The sequence below is a fragment of the Rana temporaria genome, chromosome 1 (genome assembly GCF_905171775.1).
Source record: "Rana temporaria chromosome 1, aRanTem1.1, whole genome shotgun sequence".
NCBI classification, from domain to species: domain Eukaryota; kingdom Metazoa; phylum Chordata; class Amphibia; order Anura; family Ranidae; genus Rana; species Rana temporaria.
In genome coordinates this window covers 665,192,579-665,213,784 of record NC_053489.1, presented here as the reverse complement: position 1 = coordinate 665,213,784, position 21,206 = coordinate 665,192,579, and the positions used below count along the sequence as shown (strand labels likewise).

Below are 21,206 nucleotides of genomic sequence, written 5' to 3'. Positions count from 1 at the left end.
GTAGAGAGCGTCCTGCCGCACAGATGTAGTTGCCAGGAGGGGGCGAGCACGTCACTGACCACCGCAGTAAAGCCTCCCTTCACGGTGGTGAGTAACAAACAGACAAGCAGGAAGTGAACAGAACAGAGAAGAAATAGAGCAACTTCTGAGCAAAAACGAACAATGAGGAAGTGAAAAGAGGAATGTCTGCAGGTAAAGGATGCTTATTATGAAAAAAAAAATTCCTTTACAACCCCTTTAACCCCCTAGTGGTTAACCTCTTCCCTGCCAGTGTAATTTACACAGTAATCAGTGCATTGTTATAGCGCTAATCGCTGTATAAATGACAATGGTCCCAAAATAGTGTCGGATGTGTCCGCCATAATGTCGCAGTCACGATAAAAATCGCCGATCACCGCCATTACTAGTAAAAAAAAAATGATAATAAAAATGCCATAAAACTATCCCCTATTTTGTAGACGCTATAACTTTTGCGCAAACCAATCAATATATGCTTGTTGCGATTTTTTTTTTACAAAAATATGTAGAAGAATACGTATCGGCCTAAACTGAGAATTTATTTTTTATATACATATATATTTTTTGGGAATATTTATTATAGCAAAAAGTAAAAAATATAGCTTTTTTTTAAAATTGTCGCTGGTCCGAAACTCCGTGACCGCGGCCGCGGGACCCATGGACCTGATCGCCGCTGGAATCCCACGATCGGTCCCCGGAGCTGAAGAACGGGGAGAGCTGTGTATAAACACGGCTTCCCCGTTCTTCATTGTGGCGCCGTCATCGATCGTGTGTTCCCTAATATAGGGAAACACAATCAATGACGTCACACCTACAGCCACACCCCCCTACAGTTAGAAACACAGATGAGGTCACACTTAACCCCTTCCGCGCCCCCCTGTGGTTAACTCCCAAACTGCAAATGTCATTTTCACAGTAAACAATGCATTTTTAATTTTTGGTCCCAAAAATGTGTCAAAATTGTCCGACGTGTCCGCCATAATGTCGCAGTCATGAAAAAAATCGCTGATCGCCGCCATTAGTAGTAAAAAAAAAAAGATTAATAAAAATGCAATAAAACTATCCCCTATTTTGTAAACTCTAAATTTTGCGCAAACCAATCGATAAACGCTTATTGCGATTTTTTTACCAAAAATATGTAGAAGAATACGTATCGGCCTGAAAAATGTTTTTATATATTTTTGGGGGATATTTATTATAGCAAAAAGTTAAAAATATTGAATTTTTTTCAAAAGTGTCGCTCTATTTTTGTTTATAGCGCAAAAAATAAAAACCGCAGAGGTGATCAAATACCACCAAAATAAAGCTCTATTTGTGGGGAAAAAGGACGCCAATTTTGTTTGGGAGCCACGTCGCACGACCGCGCAACTGTCAGTTAAAGCGGCGCGGTGCCAAATCACAAAAACTGGCCAGGTCCTTTACCTGCTAAAGGTCCGGGTCTTAAAGCGGAGTTCCAACCACAATTAGCATTTTTTAAATGTATGTCCTTTCATCCTGCGTTTTTATAATATAAATCTGGTCACTTACTATTTTACAATCCGCCGCCGATCCGCATAGATATTCAAAAAAGATAGTTTATAAAACTATATCTACACCGTTGTCATTTTGCTTGTGGGCATTGTGAAGCCCACAAGCACTTACTTCCTGGAAGTCTTGGATGGGGAGTGATAATTGCACAGCGCACTGCATCCTGGGAAATGATGACACACATTTCCCAGGAGCATTAGAGGGAGATGTCAGAATCCTAGGTGGTTTCAAAGGCAGATTTTGTGGGACCACATAGCAACAGGCATTTCCAGATGAGTAAGTTACAGTTTAAAGCAAAATAGTTTTTTTGATGGAACCTACACTTTAAGTGGTCAAGCTAGTGCATAGTTGGTTCACTTACCTTTTCCTTCTGAATGTTCTCACTTCCCGTTTCTCCTCAGTAAGGTGTTCAGTAAGCTGTTCTAAATGACTTTCCACCGCTCGGATGATGGTGGAAAGCTTACTGAGGAGAAACAGGAAGTGAAAATTCAAATAAAGAAAAAAAACATTTAGAAGGGAAATGGAAGGAAAAGGTAAGTGAACCAACAATGCACTAGCTTAAAGGAACCAATTTAGAGAATAAAAGATGAACCTTTACAACCCCTTTAAGAAATTAATAAGCTCTTTGGCCCCATAAAGTACTTAGGAGTCCTTCACACTCAACAGTAGCTAGTCCACCAAATGTTTTTCACTGACCTGTCGGGGGTGCTCGGCTCTCCCGGCTGTTTGGTAGATCTTCTTTAAGGGTTGGAGAATTTCTGTTCCTCCAAAACTGGCGTCCATCTCATTCACCTTCTTCACCGCCTCCTCCATAGACTTCTGTGTGTACTCCACACTCTCCCTGGGGAACATTTTTTATCAAGGTCATATTATCCAGTTCTACAATTTTTTCACCTACTGTGAAGTATATTTCTTGGAGTTCATTGAGGGACATAAGCATTTAGAGGCTGTTGGGTTATACTGCTGTCTACAGGACAATTAGGATGTTGAACAAAAAAAAATTGCCCAGTATAACCTCCTGCTCTCAACATGCCCTGGTTTTGTTGAAAAGCAGTACCAAGAGCATGATGATAGACACAGAGAGGTGGGACCTGTGTCCCTCAATGAATTCCAAGATATTGATTTTATGGTCAGTACAATAATTTTATTGTTAAGGCAGGTATCAGGCTCGGAGGCCAGTAGATGTAGCAGTAAAGGTTTAGCCAGGTCATGGCCTTCAGGATCACCCCACCAGGGGTAAGCAACCTGGGGTCTGGTAACCAATGCAGTAGGTGGGATCAAGCAGATGCACATTCGATGAACAAGCCCAAGGTCAACAAGGAAGGAAGTCCGGAAGTCAGGAAGTCCCTGCAGCTCAAAGAGCAGCCTAAAGGGAATTATGACTGAAGCTGCCATCAGATGAGACCTGAACGTTAAGCTGGTAAAATGCAGAGAACAGAAGACCGAGTGGAAGAATTACAAATCTGGATTCAGTGATCTGTTGCAGAAAAGCCCAAGAAGCACTTACTGATCTGGTACAGTGTGCCTTGAAAGGAAAAGGTGGAGACCGATCCTTAAAGGGGTTGTAAAGGTTTGTTTTTATATTCTAAATAGGTTCCTTTAAGCGAGTGCATTGTTGCTTCACTTACTTTTTCCTTTCGATTTCCCTTCTAAATGTTTTTTTTCTTTGTCTGAATTTCTCACTTCCTGTTTCTCCTCAGTAAGCTTGCCCCCATCATCCGAGCTGTTCTGGCTGGGGGTTAGTCAGCGTGCTCACTCCCTCCCTTGGGGCTAAATCCCTGCGGGGAGACGCTGGTCTGGTATGGTATGGATTTTAAGGGGAACCCTGAGCCAAAATAAAAAAAAAAGACGGAGGGGTCCCCCCAAAAATCTATACCAGACCCTTATCTGACCACGCAAAGTGCTGCAGGAAAAGAGGGGGGACGAGAGCGCCCCCCTCTCCTGAACCGTACCAGGCCACATGCCCTCAACATGGGGGGATGGGTGCTTTGGGGCAGGAGGGGCTCTGCACCCCCCCCCACCCCAAAGCACCTTGTCCCCATGTTGATGGGGACAAGGGCCCCACCCCCACAACTCTTGCCCAATGGTTGTGGGGGTCTGCGGACGGGGGGCTCATCGGAATCTGGAAGCCCCCTTTAACAAGGGAACCCCCAGATCCCGGCACCCCCCCATGTGTATTGGTAATGGGTACATTACCGTACCATTTCACCAAAAAAAGTGTCAACAATTTAAAAAAAGACAAGAGACAGCTTGGGACAAGTCCTATATTTAAAAAAATATATATATATTTCCAGCAATGTAAATCCATCTCGCACCGCCGAACCAAAGAAAAATTAAAGCGGCAACAGCTCTGCCTCCATGGGCGGCTCCTGCCGAGTGACGCGCGTCCCGCCATGACAGTTGTTATATAGCTGAGGGCGGGGCCACCCGGTGACGTAATCAGGTCACCCCACCCCCTCTGATGCCACGGGGGTTCCCTTCCCTTTCCTTCCAGATTCTGAAAAGCCCCTGTCCGAAGACCCCCACAACCACCGGGCAAGGGTTGGGGGATGAGGCCCTTGTCCCCATCAACATGGGAACAAGGTGCTTTGGGGTGGGGGGGTGTAAAGCACCATCGGTCTCCTCTCCCTGAGAGGACGTGGATCTCTGTGTTTACACACAGAGATCCACGGCCCTGCTCAGTTACTGGGCAATCGCGGGTTGCGCATCGGGTCCCCAGTAACGCGGCGGGTTTGTGCGCGCGCCCCCTAGTGTCTCTGCAAGACGAGGACGTCATATGACGTCCTGTCAGAACAAGAGAGCTATCATACCGCCGTCAATTGACGACGGCCAGTAGTAAAGTGGTTAAATTACTTGTTTTCCTTTAGAAATGTAATTTTGCTGCGGGACTGTTCTAAACACGGGAAACATGTGCCACTTTACAGGTATACTATACACCCCCCAGGTATGAAATTTAAAGGAATATTTCACTTTTATTGTTTCACTTTAGGCATTATTAAAATCACTGCTCCCGAAAAAAATGCAGTTTTTAAAACTTTTTTTTTGCATTGATACATGTCCCCTGGGACAGGACCCGGGTCCCCAAACACTTTTTATGACAATAACTTGCATCCAAGCCTTTAAAATTAGCACTTTAGATTTCTCCCATAGACTTTGAAAGGGTGTTCCGTGGCTTTCGAATTTGCTGCGAACACCCGAAATTGTTCGCTATTCGGCGAACACCCGATGTTCAAGTCAAACTTACGTTCGACTCAAACATCGGGCTCATCACTAATGAGTACTCTTCCTCCCTGTGGTATCCTTGATTAGGGCCAAAGGCGGCTCTAAGGCCCCGTACACACGAGAGGATCCATCCGCTGGAATTGATCCGCGGACCGGCTCCAGCGGATAGATCCCCTGGTGTGTACAATCCAGCGGATCTGTTTCCGCGGATTTTTATCCCCTGGGATGGATTTTCCAGCGGATAAAAATTTTAAGACATGCTTTAAAATCTATCCGCTTGAATCCATCCCAACGGATTGATCCGCTGGTCTGTACAGACTCACCGGATCAATCCCTCCGAATGAATCCCCCGCATGCGTCGTAATGATTCGACGCATGCGTGGAATTCCTTATATTGACAGCGTCGCGCACGTCGCCGCGTCATCATCGCGGCGACGGCGCGGCACGTCATCGCGATGGGATTTCGGCGCGGATTTCGATCCGATGGTGAGTACACTCCATCGGATCAAAATCCGCGGAAATCCTCGAGAGGACCGTATCCGGCGGACCGTATCCGCGGATCAATCCTCTCGTGTGTACCCGGCATAAGGCTTTGTGAGGCCTTAGGCAAAACTAAGGCTGCATTCACACCTCGGCGTATATACGCCTGAAGCGCGACGCTCGTGCCGCTGGAGGGGAGAATTTCCATTGATGTCTATTAGATGGTTCACATCTCACGCCGAAACGGCGTACGCCTGAAAACAAGTCCCGGACCCTTTTTTTCAGACGGCTTTCGGCGTTCGGCATAGACCTCAATGGAAATTATTTGTAAAAAAAAAAGTTAACAAATCGCGGCAAAATACGCCGTACGCCGCGTTACAGTGTGAATGCAGCCTTAGACATGAGCCCCCTCACACCCACAATGGGAAAAAGTATAACATTTTTAGTGGTGCAGAGTCCTTGCATGAAGAGATTGGTCCAGCACATCCGCAGGCAGTGCCATCAATTCTTCCCGATGCTGGGCTCTCCCCTTCCTCCGTCAGGCAAATTAGGCATCCGCGAGGCCCCTGTGAGTGCGAGGCCTTAGGCGACTGCCTAATTAAAGAGCCACCTCTGATCAGGGCAGCTCCAAAGAGTCCCCTTGTAAGGCATGCAAAGCAGACACTTTTTGCATGGCGGTTCACAGCCCAAAATTTTACCCAAAGAGTGCCCCTCATGTTCATGGACAGGAGGCTCAAGCAGGAGATGAGATGAGAGACCTCTAGCAAACTGTCTATGTAGCACAGTGGTTCTCAACCTGGGGGTCAAATGATGATTTGCCAGGGGTCACCGAATCCTGGGCTGGTCCTAAAGCCTGCATCGCTCTCCCAGTCTTTTTGCAGCCACCCAGCAAGGGCTATGCCTGGAGCCTGTGGCTGCCCAGCTGGGCTGTTCCTGGAGCCCGTAGCAGCCCACTCAGCCTCTTCGCAGGCGCCTATTCAGTTCACGGCATGGCTGGGGGGCAGAGACTAGAGGTCAGCTGACTGGTAAGGAATGGGAAGTGGGAGGGACTGGAGGAGACCCCATCTCCTGATTTCGGCATAGGTGTCACTGCTGCGAAACACCACAAAGTCGGAGACACAGTGAAGACAGAGACGCAATAACACTACCTGTGATTATAGTTGCCATTAAAAGTACCTTGGTAGCACTAAATGTCCATGGGTTGGGGGCGCAAATTACTTGTCTTGCCTTGGATGCTGACAACCAACGTTACGAAAATAATTTTAATAGTAGGGGTCCCCACAACTTGGGAAATTTTATCAAGGGGTCATGGCACTAGAAGGTTGAGAACCACTGATGTAGCAGTTAATTGATCACCAAAGAGCTGCCGAGTTCCATACAGCCATTCGCCAGTTTTAATACCAATATGCAGCAGCCCATACTATGAAAAGATTCATCATAGACTCAGACCTTGGGATAAAACTGCTTTACTTAGGGGCAGATTCACGTACGTCGGCGCATATTTCCGCCGGGCGTAGCGTATCTAAGATACACTACGCCGCCGTAACTTACTTTTTTTTTTCAAATCCTCAAAGAATTTGCGCCGTAAGTTACGGCGGCGTAGTGTATCTTTGGCGGCGTAAGGGCGCGGAATTCAAATGGATGTGATGGGGGCGTGTTTTATGTAAATACGTTGTGGCCCGACGTAAACAACGTTTTTTTTTTTAACGGCGCATGCGCCGTCCGTGGGGGTATCCCAGTGCGCATGCTCGAAATTAAACCGGAACAAGCCAATGTTTACGACGGTGACCTCATTCTACGTAAATCCCTATTCGCGAACGACTTACGCAAACGACGTCAAAAATTCAAAAGGCGACGCGGGAACGACCGCCATACTTAACATTGAGTACGCCTCATATTAGCAGGGGTACCTATACGCCGGAAAAAGCCGAACGCAAACGACGTAAAAAAATGCGCCGGACGTACGTACGTTCGTGGATCGCCGTAACAAGCTGATTTGCATACTCGAGGTGGAATTCGACGGAAACGCCACCTAGCGGCCGGCGGAAAGATGCAACCAAGATCCGACGGCGTACTAAGACGTACGCCTGTCGGATCGATCCCAGATGCCGTCGTATCTTGTTTTGTAGATACAAAACAAAGATACGACGCGGAAAATTTTAAATTACGCGGCGTATCAAGAGATACGCCGGCGTAATTCTTTTGTGGATCTGCCCCTTAGACTGCAGACAACCTTTATACTTACGGGAAGAAGGCTTCAAAACGGGAGCCAAAGCCGTAAATATTAAAGTAACACCCGAGAGGTAAACTCTTCAATAGAAGAACCAGCGTCTCCTGCAGAGGAAAGACAATAAATGGGGTGACTGGGGAGGAAAGAAATAGTGAAAGGCTTAAATGTAAATCGCTATACAGTATATTGAACGTAGTTTTATTGGGCAAAAGTTGGCAGCATAGGCCCAGATTCAGGTAGAATTTGCCCCTTTTTTACGGAGGCACAGGGCAGCGTTTTTGCCCTGCGCCCCCGCAAATTTACTGCGCTGCGCGCGATTCACGGAGCAGTAGCTCTGTAAATTGCGTGTGCGCTCTTTAACCGCTTCCCGACCGCCGCATGTAGATATACGTCGGCAGAATGGCACGGACAGGCACATTGGCGTACCTGTACGTCCCTGCCTTTCTGCGGGTCGGGGGTCTGATCGGGACCCCCCCCCCCCCCCGCTACATGCGGCGGTCGGATTCCCTCTGGGAGCGATCCGGGACGACGGCACGGATTTTCGTTTATAGCCGCTCCGTCGCGATCGCTCGCCGGAGCTGAAGAACGTATGTAAACACGGCTTCCCCGTGCTTCACTGTGGCGGCTGCATCGATCGTGTGATCCCTTTTATAGGGAGACTCGATCAATGACGTCAGTCCTACAGCCACACCCCCCTACAGTTGTAAACACACACTAAGTGAACACTAAATCCTACAGCGCCCCCTGTGGTTAACTCCCAAACTGCAACTGTCATTTTCACAATAAACAATGCAATTTAAATGCATTTTTTGCTGTGAAAATGACAATGGTCCCAAAAATGTGTCAAAATTGTCCGAAGTGTCCGCCATAATGTCGCAGTCACGAAAAAAAAATCGCTGATCGCCGCCATTAGTAGTAAAAAATATTTTTTTTATAAAAATGCAATAAAACTATCCCCTATTGTGTAAACGCTATAAATTTTGCGCAAACCAATCGATAAACGCTTATTGCGATTTTTTTTACCAAAAATATGTAGAAGAATACGTATCGGCCTAAAGAGAGGGGAAAAAAAAAATTTTATACATGTTTTTGGGGGATATTTATTATAGCAAAAAGTAAAAAATATTGAATTTTTTTCAAAATTGTAGCTCTATTTTTGTTTTTTAGCGCAAAAAATAAAAACCGCACAGGTGATCAAATACCACCAAAAGAAAGTTATATTTGTGGGGAAAAAAGGACGCCAATTTTGTTTGGGAGCCACGTCGCACGACCGCGCAATTGTCTGTTAAAGCGACGCAGTGCCGAATTGTAAAAACCCCTTGGGTCATGTAGCAGCATATTGGTCCGGTCCTTAAGTGGTTAAAATTGCCCTGCATAAGGGCGCCTAATGTAAATGATCCCGTAGGGGGCGGGAATCATTTAAATTAGGCGCGCTCCCGCGCCGAGCGTAGAGCGCATGCTCCGTCGGGAAACTTTCTCGACGTGCATTGCGGCAAATGACGTCGCAAGGACGTCATTTGCTTCCAAGTGAACGTGAATGGCGTCCAGCGCCATTCACGAATCACTTACGCAAACGACGTGAAATTCAAATTTCACGACGCGGGAACGGCGGGTATACTTTAGCATTGGCTGCCCCTACTATTAGAAGGGGCAGCCTTACGCTAAAGACGCCGTACGGAAACTCCGTAACTTGCGTACGCAGGGCCCGCGCAACATTGTGAATCGGTGTTAGTATGCAATTTGCATACTATACACTGAGCACAATGGGAGCGCCCCCTAGCAGTCATCGCAAGAATGCAGCCTAAGATCTGCGTGGCATAAGAGCCTTATGCCACGCAGGTTTTAGGCTGCAGTCGGCGTTACGATGTTCCTGAATCAGGAGCATTCGTAACGCCGGCGCAAGTCAGCAATTGCGCTGCGTAACTATGATTACGCAGGCGCAATTGCTCTCTGAATCTGGGCCATAGCTCCCAACTGTCCCTGATTTCGATGGACTGTCCCTTATTTGGAACAAAGTTCTTCTTTCCCTCTTTCCTCCTCATTTGTCCCTCATTTTGGTCGGATCTATATACAGTAGTTGTATATTTAAAAAATGCACTATTTATCTATCAAAAAATGTTTCCCACTGCTTAAACTTGTATCCAATATCTAAATTGCTGCATTTGTAAGTTTCAAAAGCCAATAATATAAAGGAATAGTAATAGTAAGAAAAGCAATTTTGGGTTTAACCAATCATTTCTTGTACAATTCTTCTTTAACCACTTAAGACCCGGACCAAAATGCAGCTAAAGGACCAGGTCCCTTTTTGCAGTTCGGCACTGCGTCGCTTTAACTGACAATTGCGCGGTTGTGCGACGTGGCTCCCAAACAAAATTGGCGTTTTTTTTTCCCACAAATAGAGCTTTCTTTTGGTGGTATTTGATCACCTCTGCGGTTTTTATTTTTTGCGCTATAAACAAAAATAGAGCGACAATTTTGAAAAAAATGCCATATTATTTACTTGTTGCTATAATAAATATCCCCCAAAAAAATATATAAAAAAAAAATGTTTCCTCAGTTTAGGCCGATACGTATTCTTCTACCTATTTTTTTGTAAAAAAAAAATGCAATAAGCGTTTATTTATTGGTTTGCGCAAAATGTATAGCGTTTACAAAATAGGGGATAGTTTTATTGCATTTTTCTAAAAAAAAAATTCTACTACTAATGGCAGCGATCAGCGATTTTTTTTCGTGACTGCGACACTATGGCGGACAATTTTTACACATTTTTGGGACCATTGTCATTTTCACAGCAAAAAATGCATTGTTTACTGTGAAAATGACAATTGCAGTTTGGAAATTAACCACTAGGGGGCGCTGAAGGGGTTATGTGTGACCTCATTTGTGTTTCTAACTGTAGGGGGGTGTGGCTGTAGGTGTGACGTCATCGATTGTGTTTCCCTATAAAAGGGATCACACGATCAATGACGGCGCCACAGTGAAGAACGGGGAAACTGTGTTTACACACAGCTCTCCCTGTTCTTCAGCTCCGGGGACCAGCGGTGATCGGGTCCGCGGTAACGGAGCTTCGAACCGGGTCGCGCCCGCGACCCACGGCTGGGCATTATACAATCACGTACAGGTACGTGATTATGCCCAGCCGTGCCATTCTGCCGACGTATATCGGCGTTAGGCGGTCCTTAAGTAGTTAAGGTGGCATGACAAGGGAAGTGTCCTATGCCTATATATTTTTGCTAATAGGTGTCCCTCTTTCCCACCTCAGATAGTTGGGAGGTACAGTATCTCACAAAAGTAAGTACACCCCTCACATTTTTGTAAATATTTTCTTCTATCTTTTCATGTGACAACACTGAAGAAATGACACTTTGCTACAATGTAAAGTAGTGAGTGTACAGCTTGTATAACAGTGCAAATTTGCTGTCCCCTCAAAATAACTCGACACACAGCCATTAATGTCTAAACCGCTGGCAACTGAAGTGAGTGCACCCCTAAGTGAAAATGTCCACATTGGGCCCAATTAGCCATTTTCCCTCCCCGTGTCATGTGACTCGTTAGTGTTATAAGGTCTCAGGTGTGAATGAGGAGCAGGTGTGTTAAATTTGGTGTTATCGCTCTCACTCTCTCATACTGGTCACTGGAAGTTCAACATGGCACCTCATGGCAAAGAACTCTCTGAGGATCTGTTAAAAAGAATTGTTGCTCTACATAAAGATGGCCTAGGCTATAAGAAGATTGCCAAGACCCTGAAACTGAGCTGCAGCACGGTGGCCAAGACCATACAGCCGTATAACAGGACAGGTTCCACTCAGAACAGGCCTCGCAAAGGTCCACCAAAAAAGCTGAGTGCACGTGCTCAGCATCATATCCAGAGGTTGTCTTTGGGAAATAGACGTATGAGTGCTGCCAGCATTGCTGCAGAGGGTGAAGGGGTGGGGGAGGGGTCAGCCTGTGAGTGCTCAGACCATACTCCGCACACTGCATAAAATTGGTCTGCATGGCTGTCATCCCAGAAGGAAACCTCTTCTAAAGATGATGCACAAGAAGGCGAACAAACAGTTTGCTGAAGACAAGCAGACTAAGGACATGGATTACTGGAACCATGTCCTGTGGTCTGATGAGACCAAGATGAACGTATTTGGGTCAGATGGTGTCAGGTGTGTGTGGTGGCAACCAGGTGAGGAGAACAAAGACAAGTGCGTCTTGTCTACAGTCAGGCATAGTGGTGGGAGTGTCATGGTCTGGGGCTGCATGAGTGCTGCCGGCACTGGGGAGCTACAGTTCATTGAGGGAACCATGAATGCCGACATGTACTGTGACATACTGAAGTAGAACATGATCCCCTCCCTTCAGAGACTGGGCCGCAGGGCAGTATTCCAACATGATAATGTACCAAAATACACCTCCAAGATGACCACTGCCTTGTTAAAGAAGCTGAGGGTAAAGGGGGTGGACTGGCCAAGCATGTCTCCAGACCTAAACCCTATTGATCATTTGTGGGACATCCTCAAACAGAAGGTGGAGGAGCGCAAGGTCTCTAAGGCCTTGTACACACGGTCGGACCGGTCTGATGAAAACGGTCCGCCGGACCGTTTTCATCGGACATGTCCGCTGCCTGATTTTGGTCTGATGTGTGTACACACCATCAGACCAAAATCTTTGCGGACAGCTAACGCGGTGACGTGGCCGCGACGATGATGCGGCGACGTGCGCGACCCTGGAAGTTCAATGCTTCCACGCATGCGTCGAATCACTTCGACGCATGCGGGGGATTTCGGCCCAGCGAACATGTCCGATGAGTTGTACTAAGCATCGGACATGTCCGACGGACATGGTTCCAGCGGACATGTTTCTTAGCATGCTAAGAAACATTTGTCCGCTGGAAACCTGTCCGCTCGGCCAGGAATCCGGTCCGATAGGCTGTACAGACGACCGAACATGTCCGCTGAAACTGGTACGCGGACCAGTTTCAGCAGACATGTTCGGTCGTGTGTATGAGGCCTAACATCCACCAGCTCTGTGATGTCATCATGGAGGAGGGGAAGAAGAGTCCAGTGGCAACCTGTGAAGCTCTGGTGAACTCTATGCTCAAGAGGGTTAAGGCAGTGCTGGAAAATAATGGTGGCCACACAAAATATTGACACTTTGGGCCCAATTTGGACATTTTCACTTAGGGGTGTACTCACTTTTGTTGCCAGCGGTTTAGACATTAACGGTTGTGTTTCACCAGTACCGCAATAGTCCAATTGTGCCCCCCCCCCTTTCTTTTGGTTCTCTGGTTTGGGGACCTTAGACCCAATCTCTTTATACTAAAATTCCTAGATGATGGTACTTTTATTATAACGTTTATGTATAAATTATTAATGGCTGTGTGTTGATTTATTTTGAGGGGACAGAAAATTGAAAGCGTTATACAAGCTGTACACTCACTACTTTACATTGTAGCAAAGTGTCATTTCTTCAGTGTTGTCACATGAAAAGGTATGATAAAATATTTACAAAAATATCAGGGGTGTACTCACTTTTGTGAGAGACTGTATGTAGCAGTGATGTGCCACATGGGTCAGAATGTGGCCCAGCTATTTGTAATAATGTCCAGGTTGACAGTGACAGCCTCTCCTTACATACTTTGCTGAAAAGAAGCTTGTTGTTTATAGAGGTCAATAACTTAAGCTGAAATTTATGCTCACGACCTAATGAGTTGGAAGATTGTATTCCCCTCCCTGTCTGCCTGTTCTGATCAGAGTTATATTTACTTCTAGGCATGTGCAAAAGGGAAAATTTAGTTTCGTTTCGTTTCGTTTTAATTAGTTATTTAATTAATTTCGTTAAGTTAGGTTCGTTACATGTGTTAAATTCGTTTTCGGTACTTTTGTTTCGTTTTTCGACCGAATTTCGAAAAATCCGGTCAAATTCAAAAGTATTTCGACCGGATTTGACAACAAATAGTCTCTTTTCGAATATAATTTCGAAATTCGATCGGAATTCGAAAAAAAAAAAAAAAAAATTTCAAATTCCAAATCGAAAACCCGCGGACGAAATTCGATCGGAATTCACAAAAAAAAAAAAAAAATTTTTTTTTTTTCGAATTCCAAATCGAAAACCCGCGGACGAAATTCGATCGGAATTAAAAAAAAAAAAAAAAAAATGTTTTTGAATTCCAAATCGAAAACCCGCGGACGAAATTCGATCGGAATTCGAAAAAAAAAAAATCGAATTTCGTCCGCGGGTTTTCGATTCGGAATCGAAAACGTTCGTTCGGATTCGGTAAATTCATTAATATTGCAATTCGGGAATTCGTATGCATCCGAATGTCCGAATAATGAAAAATTTGTCCGAATTTCGATTCGGAACGAAACGAAATGCACATGCCTATTTACTTCTAATTGGAAACTGATGTAGCAGGAATTCCCAATCATCTAATCAGGAACGGATCATTTTGAAAAAAATTGTCATTTGTATGACTGGATGCTTTGAATTAGTTTAGTGGCCCCACCAGGGTGGTTCATCCTCAGGGAGGCTCTACCTACTTGGCTTCAGCTTGATGTCTTGTGCTAATCAAAGAATTAGCGGCACCAGAGGTGCTAAATATTGCACCTATAGGATGCTCAGTGCAACAGAGATGATGCTGAGCACTAAGGGCCAAATCCACAAAGACCCGGCGTAACGGCGAAATTCTAATTTAAGTTACACTGCCTTAAAATTTCTACCCAAGTGCCCGATCCACAAAGCACTTACCTAGAAATTTCTGGCCGTGTAACTTAAATTCCGCCGGCGCAAGGCGTTCCTCATTTCATGGGGGCGATTCCCATTTAAATGAGGCGCGCTCCCGCGCCGGCCATACTGCGCATGCTCGTGACGTCATTTTCCCGACGTGCATAGCGCGAAATTACGTTACGCCAGGCTTTGTGGACTGCGACGGGTCAATAAAGTTGCGTCGGGAAAAAAAAAAGATACAGCGCGGAAAAAAAAATTCAAATTCGAAAGAAAAAAACGCGTCGCTAGACAGAAGGGTCTGCTTTTACATGGTGTACTAACTTTACACCATGTAAAAGCAGCCCTAATTTTGCGTATGCAACTTAATACTTACGGAGAAAAAACAAAGCAGAAAAGCTTCGTGGATCTCCGTAAGTGCTAATTTGCATACCCGAGGCGGCATTTCGACACGAAATGCCCCCAGCGGCGGATGCGGTACTGCATCCTAAGATCCGGCAGTGTAATTCAATTACACATGCCGGATCTTCTGCCTAACTATGGAAAACTGATTCTGTGGATCAGTTCCATAGTTAGGACCAGGGATACGACGGAGTAACAGCAGTTACTCCGTTGTATCTCTTTTGAGGATTTGGCCCTAAAGGTCCTTACATAATGGACAACCCATGTCCCGCCTGATGCTAAGTGACTCTTTCTTCCTAAATGTACAACTGTTTAGTAGGTCCTGAAACACTTCTTCTTTCCGTCAGACTTAGATGGTCAATTTGGGCAATTTACTGACCCTGGCACTATCAATCCTCTGTGGGGCATTTGGCTCAGAATTCATTGAACATTCCATACTCCCAGACCGGTCCACGAGGAAAATAAACTCGCCGCAATTGGACTGCTCCTGTCCAGCTGGGAAACTCGGGTAGAAATTCAACATGGCCACCGACTCCGCCATGATGGACCCTACAGAACACAGGGAGAAAATAAGATTTTAACAAAGAGACTGAGAAAAATATGATTCCAACATTTCCAGAAAAGGCCACAGAACTATTTTATTGGCCTTCACTCCTGTCCCAGACTGTTGTTATTACCTGCAGATTTGTGTCTTTCACCAACAGAGTCATTTTGGGGTGGGTATATTTGCCTTCTTCTGTCATATTTAAAGCGGCGGTCCAGCCTCCCCACAAAAAGCTGACTTAGTTGGGGTAGGCGGTAGACTTTGGTGGGGGTGGGTCAGCCATGCCCCATGACCTTTGGCCTCTGGGAACCCGCCTTCTGATCTTTGACCTCTGGGGATGGTCCCTGTTCCTGTGCCTTATTCTTCAACCGAAAATCCTAACACTAACCCTACCCCTAACCCCTATCCCTTAACCCTAACCTTATACCCAACCCTATCCCTAACCCTAAACCAAACCCTAAGGCCTCGTACACACGGACGGACAGTCCGATGAAAGCGGTCCATCGGACATGTCCGCTGACGGATTTTGGTCTGATGGTTGTACACACCATCAAACCAAAATCCCCGCGTACAGGATACGCGGTGACGTGGCCACGCCGTCGCCACGACGATGACACGGCGACGTGCGCAGTCCTGGAAGGTCAATGCTTCCACGCATGCGTCGAATCACTTTGACGCATGCGAGGGCTTTCGGCCGAGCGGACATGTCCGGCGAGTCTGTACAGACGACCGAACATGTCCGACAGACAGGCTTCCAGTGGACATGTTTCTTAGCATGCTAAGAAACATTTGTCCACTGGAAACCTGTCTGATCCGCCGGAAAATTGTCCGGTCGGACGTACAGACGACCGATCATGTCCGCTGAAAATGGTCTGCGGACCAGTTTCAGCGGACATATTCGGTCGTGTGTACGGGGCCTAACTCTCAACCCTAACCCTAAAAGTCAGCTGCTGACTTTTATTATATGGACACTGACCTGTCCAGGGAGCCCGCAATGTGGGAACCCCAGCTAATTCTTCGGATCGTCTGTTGGGTGCAACCACCACCATTCCTGTTAAGGGAACCCGGCAGTGAAGCCTTTTGGCAAACACGCTGCGCCTTCTAATTGGTCTGGCGGCGGAGGCAGGAGGAGAGGGCCGAACTTCCCCTATGAAAGGTGACAAATGTGGCACTGGAGGGGGTTGGGGGGACGGATAAGCGGAAGTTCCACTTTTGAGTAGAACTCCGCTTTAACCCCCTTGGCGGTAAACCCGAGCGTGACTCGGGGTTGGTTTTCAATGATAGGATCGGTATCCCCGAGTCACGCTCGGGGTGGACGTGCAGAGTGTGCAGCGGCGCGGCTTACCTTCTCGCTGGATCCACAGGCAAGTTACTTACCTTGTCCCTGGATCCAGCGATGCATCCCCGCTGTGTGAGCGAGCGGGACCTCCTCGCTCGATTCACAGTGTCCCTTTGTGCCGCCGATCTCCGTTCCCTGCGACGTTACGACGCAGGGGAGCGGAGAACAGCGCCAAATTCAAAAAAGTAAACAAACACTTTACATACAGTATACTGTAATCTTATAGATTACAGTACTGTATGTAAAAAATACACACACACCCTTGTCCCTAGTGGTCTGCCCAGTGCCCTGCATGTACTTTTATATAATAAAAACTGTTCTTTCTGCCTAAAAACTGTAGATTGTCCAAAAGTGTCCCTTTATGTCAAAAATGGTTTTAGATCAGCTAGAAAACAGCGATAATAAATTATAATCACTTGCAGAATTGTGCGATAACGATTTGTGGGGAAATTCGTCATAAAAAAAAAAAATAATGACAGCGCCAATTCTGCAACTGAGCAAATTTCAGTGATTTTGAGTTGATTACATTATTGAATAATTTTTATTATAATTAGATTATTATTGGTTATAATTATTTATAATTATTTATTATATTATAATTAATAATTTTGTTTTAAAAAAAAAATCATACCCGGGATGCCTACAAGACTCTTGCTTGGTCAGATTTAAGTGAGTTATTTCTAAGAATTACAGGCCTACAGTATAAAACGCCAAATTTCCTTGCAAAATAATTGTACCGCTTTTGGTACGTAATTCCAGACAGAATCATACCGCCAGGGAGGTTAAACAACCCCTCAGTTGCTCTGGGCATTGATGCCCCTGAATCCTTCAGGCAATCGATCTACTCCTGCAAAACAGGCCTCTCGTATGGCATAAAACCCTTCTAATTTTTTCTAAACAAATACAAGTTCCCTGGCTCTGAACCCTTTCAGTACTTCCTGGAGAACCTCCTCCTTAAAGTCTGCTCCTCCAAAAACAGAAGAACCAGCTGAGTTTGGTATGTCATCATACTGTATGAAGGGTTTTTAGAAGTCTGTATCAAACATCTCTTTCTCTATAGACCTTCAACTGAAAGGAGGCCTTGGGGAAAACCCAGAACGCTCCTCTGGCCTTATATCCACCAGGTGGCCAAAGAAGACCTTGGAACAGAAGAACAAGGGCAGGCAATAAAAAGTCTGGGCTGGCTTGATCACTTCTCACTCTCACTATTTAACTTTGTCTCCAAAGGAGAGCATATTCTGGAATATGAACAGTGAACACTGCAGCTGCTGACTTTTAATATATGGACACTAATCTGTCCAGGGCACCCGTGACGTCAGCAACCAAAGCCGACCCGTCCCTCGGCTCCGGGTGCAGGTGTCGGCATTTTGAGTAAGGGTATCAGGAAGTGAAGCCTTGCGACTTCACAGCCTGGTTCCCTACTGCGCATTCGCGAGTTGCACTGCGCTTCATCAGTGGTCCCTACCTAAATCACACATGAACTGACACTGATATTAAATAAAAAAATGTTTTTTTCAATTCTACCAACAATATGCTGACTGTGACTTTTGACCCCCGACCCTGTCCCTAACACTAACCCTGGCAAATATGAAAGGGGAAACTAAAGCGCTAGCAGTGCCCAAATGTGCAGGGTGGAAAATGAAGTACTAAGAATGATACAATAAACTTAATGCTGCTCAAATCTAAAATTGCAATAACAACAAATGAATAATATGAATAAAGTGATTGATGAGCGCAAAATAGTGGTATAGTAAAATAAAATAAAATAGCAGTGAAACGTCCAATTAGAGAAAATAACACTAAAAAAATATGATCTCCAAAGTGATGCAAAAAGTATAACGAATAGTGCCAAGTGGGCACAATGGATCTACAAAATCCAATGTGTGAATGATACTAATAATGAAAAAATAATAAAAAAATTTGTAAAAAACCAATTGTGACAACAGTTCATATGTGACAGTTCATGAATCACAGGAGTGAATGACAATTCCAAACGGTGACTGTGTATCCAAGCAGAGTGATGAAAGGATCCACATAAGCAGCTGAGCTCACAATGTGCTTACCTCACACACATGCAATGACAGCATGGTATCTCCACAGATGAAATCTGACACGAGAAACGAATCCTCCTCACCTCTCCTATAGTAACACCGACTGGAGGTCTGTGGATGGTAGAGACGGCGTCCTTCTGGTTATGTCTGCAACTCCGGACTTCACCAAAATGGAGGCTCCGTGTGCAAGTGCACTTAGGATGATCCCAAAATAAACGGAAAAAAACTCCAATAGTGAAGTATTGTAAAACCAATTTAATGTCGTCCACAAAGTAAAATAACAGGAGGTTCAGCTAGACAGAGCCTGAACCAAAACAGACAGCGAGAACGGCTGTGTGATCGGGTAGGTGCGTCACTTCCGGTCATGTCTTTCGATGCCTTACGCGTTGCGTCACGTCACGTGACTTCATCAGAGGCTAGTGATTGGCTGAGCTATCTACACCTTTATACAGCTTGGCCGGAAATACAATTGCGGCCATTTTGGAACCTGGTAATCATCAAAACACATCGCGGCCATACTAATAATGGGCACAGCCGATGAAAACATGTGGGCTTTGATGGCAGAAGTATACTGTATCGAAAAAATGTACAAAAAACGTGTTGTAAGAGACCATGAAGGACTAACATGATCTAGATTCAACACAGAAAATATAAAATGAATGTCATATAATGCAAAATTCTATATGTGTATAATACAACCTGGCAAGAATCGTTTAAAAAGAGGATAAATATCCAAGATGGATAAAATTTATCATTTAGGGATAAAATACTTTGCAGTACCGTCTAATCAGACAGAATCAATATATTATCCATTTTTAATATAAAAAACCAATATAATAAAATATTTAAAATAATTATATTTAAGTTTAAAACTTTAAAATATAAAAAGAGATGGTAGTGAACAGATTCACCCTTCTTGATGGTGATACATCATAATATTTAATTTATGAGGGAAAAAACAGCTTGCAATGTCTAATATATGTATAAATAAAGCGAAAAAAGGGGAAAAAGGAGAGTCTAGCAAGAAAAACTAAACCAAAGTGACGCCTCATTCCCTTTATCGCAACCTCATTAATACAATAATACAGTTTAAAAATTGCTTAAAAAACAGTTAACATCAAAATCCACATTAAGGCCATCCGGCACCAATGTGTGGAGGGTATGTATCCATTGAGACTCTTTCTGACTGATGGTCCTAACCAGATGGGCTCCCCTCCATGGCTTTTTAAATTTGTCAATGGCCCAAAAGGATAAATGACGTGGATCTTTGTTATGGACTTCAGCAAAGTGTCTACTGACACTATGCTTGTCGAAACCTTTTACCCTCCACACATTGGTGCCGGATGGCCTTAATGTGGATTTTGATGTTAACTGTTTTTTAAGCAATTTTTAAACTGTATTATTGTATTAATGAGGTTGCGATAAAGGGAATGAGGCGTCACTTTGGTTTAGTTTTTCTTGCTAGACTCTCCTTTTTCCCCTTTTTTCGCTTTATTTATACATATATTAGACATTGCAAGCTGTTTTTTCCCTCATAAATTAAATATTATGATGTATCACCATCAAGAAGGGTGAATCTGTTCACTACCATCTCTTTTTATATTTTAAAGTTTTAAACTTAAATATAATTATTTTAAATATTTTATTATATTGGTTTTTTATATTAAAAATGGATAATATATTGATTCTGTCTGATTAGACGGTACTGCAAAGTATTTTATCCCTAAATGATAAATTTTATCCATCTTGGATATTTATCCTCTTTTTAAACGATTCTTGCCAGGTTGTATTATACACATATAGAATTTTGCATTATATGACATTCATTTTATATTTTCTGTGTTGAATCTAGATCATGTTAGTCCTTCATGGTCTCTTACAACACGTTTTTTGTACATTTTTTCGATACAGTATACTTCTGCCATCAAAGCCCACATGTTTTCATCGGCTGTGCCCATTATTAGTATGGCCGCGATGTGTTTTGATGATTACCAGGTTCCAAAATGGCCGCAATTGTATTTCCGGCCAAGCTGTATAAAGGTGTAGATAGCTCAGCCAATCACTAGCCTCTGATGAAGTCACGTGACGTGACGCAACGCGTAAGGCATCGAAAGACGTGACCGGAAGTGACGCACCTACCCGATCACACAGCCGTTCTCGCTGTCTGTTTTGGTTCAGGCTCTGTCTAGCTGAACCTCCTGTTATTTTACTTTGTGGACGACATTAAATTGGTTTTACAATACTTCACTATTGGAGTTTTTTTCCGTTTATTTTGGGATCATCCTAAGTGCACTTGCACACGGAGCCTCCATTTTGGTGAAGTCCGGAGTTGCAGACATAACCAGAAGGACGCCGTCTCTACCATCCACAGACCTCCAGTCGGTGTTACTATAGGAGAGGTGAGGAGGATTCGTTTCTCGTGTCAGATTTCATCTGTGGAGATACCATGCTGTCATTGCATGTGTGTGAGGTAAGCACATTGTGAGCTCAGCTGCTTATGTGGATCCTTTCATCACTCTGCTTGGATACACAGTCACCGTTTGGAATTGTCATTCACTCCTGTGATTCATGAACTGTCACATATGAACTGTTGTCACAATTGGTTTTTTACAAATTTTTTTATTATTTTTTCATTATTAGTATCATTCACACATTGGATTTTGTAGATCCATTGTGCCCACT

At 44.6% G+C, this 21,206-nt stretch overlaps 1 protein-coding gene across 4 annotated transcripts in view; it reads right to left on the bottom strand.

Annotated features, from left to right (window-relative positions):
- The window catches only part of LOC120924578 (von Willebrand factor A domain-containing protein 5A-like), a 134,574-nt gene that overhangs the window by 60,719 nt on the left and 52,649 nt on the right, over positions 1-21,206 (bottom strand). For all 4 annotated transcript variants that reach the window (XM_040335561.1, XM_040335563.1, XM_040335564.1 and 1 more), the window contains exons 7-9: positions 14,970-15,139; positions 7,493-7,581; positions 2,242-2,386 (exon numbers count right to left, since the gene is read on the bottom strand). In XM_040335561.1, coding sequence (XP_040191495.1) covers positions 2,242-2,386; positions 7,493-7,581; positions 14,970-15,139 — 404 coding nt within the window. The remainder of the gene's footprint in view (positions 1-2,241; positions 2,387-7,492; positions 7,582-14,969; positions 15,140-21,206) is intronic.